Here is an 11,162-nt window from a genome sequence, read left to right on the forward strand (position 1 = left end):
CTAGCTGCTTTCTGATTGGTCTATTATATCCTACTATTTGATTGGTCTATTCAATACTGATTGGTCTATTCTATCCTGCTATTTGATTGGTCTATTCTATTCTGATTGGTCTATTCTATCCTGCTATTTGATTGGTCTATTCTATCCTGATTTTACATCCCTTCTACTTCAGGTGGTGTGCCTAAACTGACAACAACGGCTGATCTCGCGGTGTTTGCCTTTCATTCTCACTTAAGCTTATTTCCATTATTAATACATAGCTGCAAATAACAACATAAATCAGGTCAGGGCTCTGAGCACAGTGAGGTCCTGATGACAGAAACTTACAAGGACATAGATCATCTTATCTGCCTGTCACGTTTAGGGTTCTATCATGAAACATTTCATCATCAATAAGCAACATGCCAACACATAAAAATCCGCCCAGTTGTGTCTCAGTAGCAACTTGTCCATATAACTGTATGGAAAACCTGCAGCTGCTCTGTGGTTTGTATTTTAAGCATATAAATGTAAACCTCAATATTTCAGACTGATGACATTACACTTCAAACCTATCAGCATAAAGTAGTGTCGTCACAGAGGAGGTTGAGCAGCTGCAGCGGCCTCGCTTCCGTGAGGTTTTAATATCATTTGACATTGTGACGTTTTGGAGCGGCGGCTAAAGTCGGACAAAATTTCTAACCATCATGCAATATTGTAAGTCCAGCATGCATCACTTTAATCAGTGCTGCTCAGTGCCGCATAAAGTCAGATGCACCCAATAACTCAGTCACTGCTCCTTCTCCCCATAGCTTTAGCGCACTAAATGGGGAGTAGGATATGATTCAGTTCTGCCCCACAGTCAAAACTAAATAAACACACTTTCAAACCTGAGTTGAGGACATGGCCAGACTTGTAGACCCCTTACTTTAAAATAAGAATAGTATCAAGATGTAAATGTTTTTTAATTGATTAAAAAAAAGGGCAAGAACTAGCATTGGTTACAGCTGGTGAAACCTAATTTATTCCCCTTTTTCTGTTTAACGGAATTAAGAAATTAGTTTTGACGCGCCACATTTAAAAAAAAAGAGATATAAATAAGACAATATATGAATCTTAAATAATATGCTAAGACTTGTAGATCTCTTACCTTACAATAAAAAATATACCATAGAAATGTGTCAATGTAAAAGGAAAAAGTTAAAATGAAATATTAATAAATGAAAAACTTCCATATCTTGAGTTTCACCACAAGAATACACTCATAATGGTGATTCAAATGAAGAAATAAAGTGTGTCGTACATGAAATACTTCAACTTTAATGTGCGTGTAAAGTGTTGGTGCGCTCTATATTAGGTTAGGTTAGGTAGTTACTTTATTAATCCCTGAGGGGAAATTTTTTTAAGGTAAATTATTGTAAAGTCTGTCATGTGACTCCCAACACAGGATAACTGCCTACAGTGTTTGGACAACTTTAAAACTTTTATTTAAGTTAAAGTTTAAAAAGAATAAACCAACCAAACAGTTCTGTTATACCCAAAGGTCAAAAGTTTATTATCAATACTGTTAATAAACATAAACTGACTGTACAATATAAATTCAAAAGAGGGAAAAATCCTTAAAAACATCAGTGGAAGAGTTTAAAACCTAATGTTTACATCTAAGTTAGTTGTTTTTGTTGTTGTTGTTTTTTTAAATATACCATGAAAAGGGAATCAGGACATTTTCCGGAATTTTACACTGAAAAAAATAATATTACATTTCCATATTGTGCTAAAAGTCTGAAAAGAAAACAAATCACTTTTTGCACCTGTAACATGCTTGACATTACTTCATTTCCAACATCAAGGCCATTTAACTCACTGATTTACACGTAGTGTTTACAGCTCCTGATGAGCTCTACATATGACTATGTCATTCATCTGTACAAAAGGTTTACAAACCATTCCATCATTTTCTCAACAGTGGCAAATGGTGCGCATTTATTCCTTCAAAACAAACCACAACAGTTTCTTCAAAAAAAATAATGTGGAAAAAAAACTTCAGCATTCACATGGATCTTTTCATATTTATGTGGGTTTAAGTAGTTCTAGGCAAATGTAAAAATTAATTTATAGGCCCGGAGTCATTTCTTCTGTACTTATTGTTTTATGACTTCATCACATGTAAGAATAAACTGTTACTACCAAATAAATAGAGCTTCAACAGGACAAACATCTAACCTAAAGCTACACATAAGAATCACGTAACAACAAATTTTCTGTCCAGATTTCCCCAGAATATTTTGATTACACTGAAAAACCAGCAGATGGGAGTATTATTCAAAACTTTGTTCAGTAGTCAATATCTTAAAAAAAAGAAGAAAAGTTTTCTTCTTGATATCAAATATTTGCCTCGACCACCTGCACACTTTGAAAGGAGGATTATAACAAATTTCTTAATCTTCAAATCTCACATTTTATGAATCCTCCTCTGAGCTTTTCATCTGTTGAAAGGTAATAAAAGAGGTGGGGCATTTTTCATTTTAACAGATAAAAATGTCAGCCTTTAAACGTTTACCGGTAGCCAGAAAACAAGGCTGTGAGGTGTGCATGTTTCACAGCTGGAGGGTTCAGATGACGATGCTGATGCCACTGCGAGAACTCTTGTCCTGAGAGAGACATACTAACTTTAGATTCACTTCACTGGCAATCAGTGTAACTCAAGACTTTTCATTCATAATTACTGTGTTTTTGAAAATGCTGTGTTTGTTGTGATGTAAGTGCGTAGGTGTAGCTGCAGGAGTGCGTGTCTAAATCGACTAAAGCAGCGATTTTCTTACAGAGTAGCGTTCATTCCTCCGTGCTCCTGGTTTCTGTCCAGGCTCGAACTCGGAGTAGCTGGGAGGTTTCTCGGTCCAGCCTCCACCTCCTCTCCTCCCCCTCCTCCTCCTCTTCCTCTTCCTCCTCCTCTCCTGCTGCTGCCCTCATCATCCGAGCTCCACGAGCCTCGTCTCGAGTGTCGTGATGCTGGGGGAGAGTAGTTTCCTCTGGACCTGCCGTCGAACAAGTCGTCCCTGGAACGGGAACGAGAGTGGTTCATGCCTCCTCGTACCCCGCTGCGACCCTGCCCGTCCAGTGACTCCTCACTGTAGCTCCGGGGAAGACCTCTAGATCTGGTGGGTGACGGGTAACGTCTCCCTGCTGCTCCTCGCTCATCACGGCGGCCAAAGCCGCTGCGGCTGCTCTCGCTGGAGCTCGGGGGGCGCGTCATGGGTGCAGAGGGTGGGACACGGCCCAGGGGCTGCTCTCTTATTGGTGGAAGTGTAATGACGCGACGCTCTGTTGGACCGTCGTCAAGGGCAGAGATCATGCTGGGAGGGCCGGGGGAAAATGGGACGGTGATGGGCATGTGCTGGACAGGAGGTTGAATATGATGGCCGTGGGGTGGTGGAGGTGGTTGGGACTGATGGGAAGAAGATAACAGAAGAAGAAGAAATGGAGAAGCAAATACTGCTGGTACATTTGAGTGGAATTCACAGACACAAGTGCTTTGCCCCATTCCCACACTCTATATATTATCATAGCAGTTCGAACACAATAAATGCAGCTTTACCATTTTGTACCAACAGGAAATAATACAACCAGGGCCCTGACAGATCTGTCAATCAAACTCCACTACTATGTAAAATTTCAACTTTAGAAAGGCATAAAAAAAACAATGTTCCTGCAAATACTTTATACTTCTTCAGTGATTTCCAGTATTGTAAAGGCCAGCAACTCAGTTGAGCATTGAATTGTAAAGTGGTCAGTAGTTTGTTGTTTTGACAGATGGTCAACTTTTTAAAACCAGATACTAACGAATGTCATGCTGTGTTTGGTCAGCTGTGTAGAAGAAAAAAGATTCAGGGTGTGAAAATGTGCAGTATCACAGTGTTATCTCCATATTTAAACTATATTGTGTCCCCAATCCCTTTATGAAAGCTGGCTTTTTACTCAAGTTTGTGTACAAAAATAAATTGGAATTCATTGAATTCTCTTAAAAATTAAAAAAAAAAAAATCACAATATACAGGCCTTAATTTACTTCAGTCCAATTAAAGATCGAAAGCAATAACACTGGGAAAACACATCATTGGCCTCCAAATAGAAGTAAACAGGAATGGTAGAGGAGACTGTTTACATACAAACTATTATAAACAACAACAACGTGACGAAATACTCTGATGCTCTTCTGTTGACAGAAGATTTGAGATTTGAGAACGTACCTGCAGCAGAGGACTGGTCATGTCCATCCCCCTCACCTGGCTCTCCAGGTAATGGAGCATCTGATTGTTATTGGCAGGAGTATAGTTTCCATAGTTACTGGGAGCGGGCATGTTGTAAACTGAAGACTGAGGAGGAGGGAGGGGCATTGCCTTGAGAGGAACGTTCTTCCCAGAAACAGACCCTGACGAGATAAAAACATTTGTGGAATAAAGTTAAGCGAGAAAAATGTATACACATCCGTGGATTAATACCAGAATACTAAAATAAAAAACACAGTGTGGTCATGAAGTGGCGTGTGTGCGTACCTGAGTAGAGCAGCGGGTTCATCTGGGAGACTTGGCTCATTGGTGCATATACCGGCTGTCCTCCCATCCAGGGAGCCATGGATCTCTGAGCCTCCTTTATCATACGATGCTGCATCACCGCTGAAAGATGAAAAGAGTACACTCTTTAATATTCATCAAAACAGGAAGGTCTTCTTTAAGCATACAGGCTCTTTATCGGCACTGAAGGATACATGACTCCTTATAATGGCATCAGTTAAACCTTAAAATGCAATTTAACACAGAAGAAGGGATCTATTCACTGCTAGTGAAATGGACAACCAAGGTTTTCCCTTGGTTTCTGGTTTCTAAAAATTATGCAATTTAATGTCATTTTGAACAATTGTCAATACAATATTTTTTTAGAAACACACTGTCGGCCATAAAGTAATAAAAACAGCTTAAAGTGAAGCCATAGTGGCCGAGGTGTTGTAAGAAAACACGGGTGTTATAATGGAAGGGGAAACCCTGGACACCTATCCTTCACATGATCAGTTTTATCACTCCAAAGTTGCCTTTTGGATTTATTTTTTTTTTTGTGATGCTTTTTTTTTTGCCGCCCGTTTGGTTGTTAGAGCGTCATTTAAAGCTCCGGCCAGCACGGTTTGCGTTCTCTACCTTTTTCAGGACAGCAGCATTGCTTTGGGCAGCAGGGACAGCGAACGTAGCAGCAGCATTTCTGAGGGCAGCACTGGCAGCAGCAGATACCGAAAAGCAAGATCAGAAGGAGGGCGCCGATGACGATGAGCAACACTGTTAACCAATCTGAGGAAGGAGAGAGACACTTTGAGTGTGCTGTGCTCTCAGAAGTGAACATCTGTACAGGTACTACCTATACAGGTATGTTCTGATGCAAAACAAACACTTCCTGATTCTGTTAGAAGAAACCTGCAATGCCACGAATGTTTAGGTTGAATAACAACATCAGTAGACGTTGCAGTGGGAGTGACTGTATGTTTAACCGTTCATATTTATTTCTGTTTCTTACGGTAGACAATGAGTTTGACTTCTTTGTCGGAGTCTCCGCTCGTGTCTCCAGGAGCATCAACAGCACAGAAATACACGCCGTTGTCCGCCCACATCACCTCGTTGATCACCAGGTCTGCCTCTGAACACACACACACACACACACACACACACACACACACACACACACACACACACACACACACACACACACACACACACACACACACACACACACACACACATTAAAGAATGGTAAAGTTAGTGATTTTAGACAATCCACTTGCCTCATTGCTGCAATAGAGCTGCTCATTATAACCATGAATGCACACGGGACTGCTCTGAATCTGGTGCGGTTTGTTCTGCAGCCTGTTTGTCTTCCACGTAAAACGTTGCCGAGTGGCTTCTTCACACCCACATTTTTAATGTGCTCTACGAATCAACTTGTTAAGAAGCTAATCGCACAATTATTTTCATTAGTCATCAATCTGTGAATTATTTTCTCAATTATTAAATAATAGTTTAGTCCATAAAATGTCAGCAATTCTAATTTCTCTGACAGCAAGGCTAAACGCATAAACATATTTACTTAAATAAAAAAAAGGTGTCTCATGAATCTACACAATACTGGTAGTTGAGGCCACAGACAGAGATTTTATTTAGCATTTTAAATATTTTTTTTTTATCCAAATGGCTACCAATTAATTTTCTGTCCATCGACTTATCAATTAATAAACCAATTATTTCAGCTCTTTTTGAAGTATGAATAGGCAAAGTAATAAAGGGTGAAGAAAATAATTCTATAATAAAGTAGATAAAGGTTTCAGGTCTGTAAATAAAACCACATTTGGTCTCAGCTTAGTACGAACTCACTGTTTTGGACGCTGATCTTGCGTTCGCGGTATTCTGATCCCAGTATCGGCTCGCTGCTTCCTCTCTTCTGGATTACGGTGCGGACTGTCCGCTGACGATCTGGACAGTCATTCGCTGGGTCCTGTCCTAGCTGTAGCGCCGACTGGTACGCTGTAAAACCCGAGGCAAAGTTTTCATTAAAGCAATAGATGACAACTTCAGCTGTAACTGTCAAACTTGAGGTTTTTAGCCAGATAAAGTCAGATATGTTGGATTTTAAGTCAATCTAGTCCCCCATTTTTGGGGATGGCAAAGTCGGTCAGTCCACCACTTTGGTCCAGACTGAAATGTCCTAACACAGACTGAGATAAAAGGATGCTGACTCTGCACTCTGACTCTAAATTTGTTAGATACTTTGCTGTATGATCAAATACCTGCAGAAGTAGTGACATTAGACTTAGCCACAGTTTGTGTTTAGTGTGATAAAGTACCACTGTGCCTCACAGAGCTGCCAGCATTGTTCTATATTATTAGTCTTGTTAAATATACAGTAATATAATGTCAATAAATCAAACGTAAAATTTTGGTGCAAATGGCTTCATCGTCTGTGTAAACACGCCAACATCAAGACCTTTTTCAGCAAGTCCCAAGCATGTGCAGTAAAATGCAGCGTGGCATACTTACTGTGGCTACGCTACAAAGACCAGTGGGAAAAAAAATGTAATTAGAAAGAAGAAATGTACAGGGTAATAATTAAAAGATAAGAATATAAATGTCAAACTTTGCTACAATTACAGGTAAACTACACGATAAACTTTCACATGCAGAGTACATGGATTAGAGGACAGAATGCAGGACGGAGGAAGCTTTTTCCTCTGAATCTCACTGTGTTGATTTAAGACTTTAAGCTCAGACAGTCTTTTAATTACACCGATATCTTCTTTATTACATTTTAAAATCTTCCTTTATCATCATCATCAACCAAATGTTTATAATTGGCAAGACAATAACCGGAGCTTGCGAATATAATACATCGTCTTAACTTCTAATAACTGAAATAATTCAGACACAAGGCTTTGTTTTGCCGTTTAATGAACAACAGACTATTCATATAAACATGATGCTATGATAAACATTTTCCTCTGAGACTTCAAACAACACCTTCCTCTCAGCTCACCTGTGGAGTAGTACTCCAGCACTGGGTCCTTGCAGAAGGACTTGTACCGCCAGGTGACGAGGACATCTTGGAGACTTGCAGAGGTGGAGTAGTCACAGTAGAGGATCACAGACGCAAACAGAGTTGTGCTGCGTTCCTGCTGAGGGACATTCACCTGAATACACTCAGACACTGCGGAGAGACACCAAGCAGATGGTTACATAAAATGGGTGTATTTGTGTACCAGTGTGTGAGAAGGAAAGCTGTCTAATATGCTGTAAAAGATGCTGACTATTAAGAAAAATAGTTGAGTGTTTTTTTTTGGTGGCCAAAACTGCAGGAGGAAGAGTGTGGTAGGAGTGTGTGACGGTGTCTTTCAAACAAGGAGTTCATTTAAAAGTGGTACAACCAGAAAAACAGGTGACACAGACAAAGAGACAGGAAGTGGCTTTACAGTGAAACTGCCAACCAAACATTCAAAAGGTGGAAAGAAACCTCATCCAAATGTGTCCCGATCCCAATAGTGACCATTTGAACCAAGCTGGAAATCTTTACAATGGTTGGTTACAGTTCAAAAGCATAACTGGAACATCTTAATCCTGTAAGTGACAACCAGTTGTGTCACCAATTAAGACAAATATTCGTAGGCTAATAATATAAAAGCAATACTCTAAAAGACGTTTGTCTGCGGCACGTTCACGGATTTTTAACATATACAGGCAAATTTTGGGGCTATAATTATATAATATATTATAATATAATGTATGCATCTTACTTCAAATAAACAAACAGTCATGTGACCGATACTTCCGCTCCGGCTCGTTTCACTCGAAATTTTGAAAAGGTTTCAACTCACAAACACTTTTAGCCGACTTGTTTTAACACAACATGAGGTCAGTATGTAAAGAAATGGAAATTACCTTGAAGAAGTGACAGCAGGAGTACTACGGCAGGTACTCTCCGCATGATGACCAAACTCCGCAGAAACAACCCTCTGGCTACTAATAAAAAGGAAAAACTCGGGGGCAAAATATCTAAAGAATAAAAACGGGGAAAGGAGCCCCAACAATTAGCCGATATTATAAATCTGATCTAAACACACCTCTTCATTGTTTCGACCGGTGCGTTTGACAGGAACGTATCTTATCTCTGCGGTTCATGCCTGAGACTGCGCTCATCGGTGGCCACACCCCGAAACAGGTGAAATCATCCTGACGTGTGACGTTGACAGGTAGAAATCCCCCTCATACAGCAGCAAATGTCAGTAAACACGGATGATTTGGAATCATAAAAGCATACAGAACATTCTTCTCATGAGAATTATTTATTTTTCTTTTTTATATTCACATTTCAGGAGGAACATTCTCATTCACGTCGTCTCTCGGTGTGCCGTGTTTTTGTTGATCCATAAATAAATATAATCAAAGTTGTAACACTTGAAACATTAAAGTTAGCAGCTGTAGGCTATATTTTAATACATTCCTGTAGGGGGTGAACAATGCCTGCTGGTCACACAGCATGTGTCAGTAGGTGGCGCTGTATTCACAGTTTTATATGATGTAAGTACAACCAAACAAGTAGGCTATAAAAAGGTACAACTTTATCAGTGGTATTTAAAAATGCAAATTCAACCACATAAACAACTCACAACATTCAGTCTACCGACATAAACATCTCATCATTTAATAGACCGACTCAGCCTACATGGAAATATTGTAGTTTCAGCATTAGGCTAATTAATGGAACCAAAATCAAAGAAACTTGAACTTCTATATACAGAGTGCTTAGACGTACTATACCTCACACAAGACAAGTGTGAACAGTTCGAGTTTATATAAAACATAAATATTGTAGAAGCTGACAGCGAAATACATTCACAAAAAATACAAACTTTTATCAGGTTTTAGTGACTGACAGTGGCTTTGTACAAACTGTAATCATAACTGCAAACACCGCCTCATTGCGTTGCATGAATTTAGCTGATTACTTTCTCCAAAGCTCCCTACAGTCAGAGCAAGAGCGAGTGTGAGACCAAGGTGGAAACGATAAATGGAAGTGCATCCTTAATTTTTTTTTTAAAGTGTAAATATTAGTGCACATTTGGTTGAACGTGTGTCTGCAGGGATCTTTTATTTTAGTTTGTGCACAAACTGCTTGTCACTCTTCTCACTAAAGCTTTCTGTATCCGGTGGTTCAGTGTCTGTATGTAACTGAAAAACACTGCATTGACGTAGAACTGACATTTTTTGATGACGCTGTCGTTTGACACTACAGATGTAACTCTGAACTTAAACCACCAGGTGTCGTCCTAAACAGCTTTATTTATTCTGACAATGCTATTATGTGATTAACTCTTGAGGACGGTGGAGTTGATAGCTGCTCATTCCTGAACTTTTTAAACACGTCCTCCCTCCGGAGACTTATGGACTATCTGCATATGAATGACACCACTTTTTTTGTGTGTTGTTCTGGAGAGTCCTTCAAATCCTTAGAGACTGTTTTCTTAATGAGCACACCCACTCTGCACCTGCAACCCCTCAAAGTATTTTTCCTGGAAACGTCTGCCAAGATCCACACTGTGTTTCCAACGTGTTCTGCGGTGAACTGCTGAAGCTTGAAGCACAAACACATGTTCACTCAGACATGATTGCACCATTATAACGCTTTTTATTTTTCTACAGCCTACACTATAGAATTTACATTGTAAATTTGTGTTCACTTGCACTAAAAACTTGTCAACATCTATTTCCCTACTTCGAATGTAAATGTCCAATCAGTGTTGATGGTATAGGCACTAGTTCATTAAACAATAAATTATCTATCTCTGGGAAGCAGCTGCAAAGTTTGCTGTTCTTCCTCACCCCCACTGTTATCTGACGTAGGCAGTGACGTAGTTGAAGGCAGGAGAGCGCGGGAGGCCTGAACTGTCTGGGTCGCCAGGGGGCGCTTTTGATGCCGCAGCAAAACAAAACCTTGGCCTATTTCTTTGCACTTTCTCTGCCGACATTTCAACCTGCAAAAATGTCATCCCAAAATATGAGTGCATGGTATACATTTCAGCGCAAGGGTGGTGATATATGATATATGGCGAAAGATGGACAAACTGTTCCCTCAACACCACGTGTTCTTTGTGTTTCTGTAACATTACAGTTTATGACCAATACTTAGTATATTTTTAATTAATAACCACTGTCTTTCCTAGGTTCTGCTCTGTGTTAACAATATTGTTTGGGTGCTTACCGTTTTTTAGGTTTTTTTTTGTTGAGTAGGGTGGTTTATGAGAGGGAACTTTGGTAAGCCGAAGGATTTGGCGGTTAGGCATCCGAAACCTGCGCGCAATGCATCCTGGGATGCCCTGACGGCAACTTTATCTGCTGCGTTCACTTGTCCACTACAAGATGTGCTGTAAGGAAAAAAAAAAAAATCCACTGGGATTGGTGGTGTGCTATACAGTGGACAAGTGGACAATCAAAAACACAACTTGCTTTTCTAATCAAACTGAGAAATTCAACCGACTACATTTACCATCAACAGAGTGGACACCCACATACAAAGAGAAAAAAAAATGTCTACACTGTGGCTGTACAAAATACTAAAATTGAACAAACATAGTTCTTCTACTCTGGAAAGTTGTTTTCA

The 11,162-nt window shown here is 39.8% G+C and overlaps 1 protein-coding gene across 1 annotated transcript; it reads right to left on the minus strand.

Moving 5' to 3' along the window:
• Positions 1–1,295: 1,295 nt before the first annotated feature.
• Positions 1,296–8,662, minus strand: LOC138620544 (immunoglobulin-like domain-containing receptor 1). The gene is given in 10 exon segments (XM_069697833.1): positions 1,296–2,630; positions 2,802–2,893; positions 2,896–3,424; positions 4,226–4,407; positions 4,532–4,651; positions 5,168–5,314; positions 5,538–5,657; positions 6,389–6,538; positions 7,545–7,715; positions 8,444–8,662. Coding segments are annotated over 10 exon segments (1,596 nt in total). The 5' UTR covers positions 8,490–8,662; the 3' UTR covers positions 1,296–2,591.
• Between the last annotated feature and the right edge of the window lie 2,500 nt (positions 8,663–11,162).

Source organism: Brachyistius frenatus, unplaced genomic scaffold, assembly GCF_029030835.1.
Source record: "Brachyistius frenatus isolate BFR_SWC_R1_liver_20210118 unplaced genomic scaffold, ASM2903083v1 Contig_24, whole genome shotgun sequence".
NCBI lineage: Eukaryota > Metazoa > Chordata > Actinopteri > Embiotocidae > Brachyistius > Brachyistius frenatus.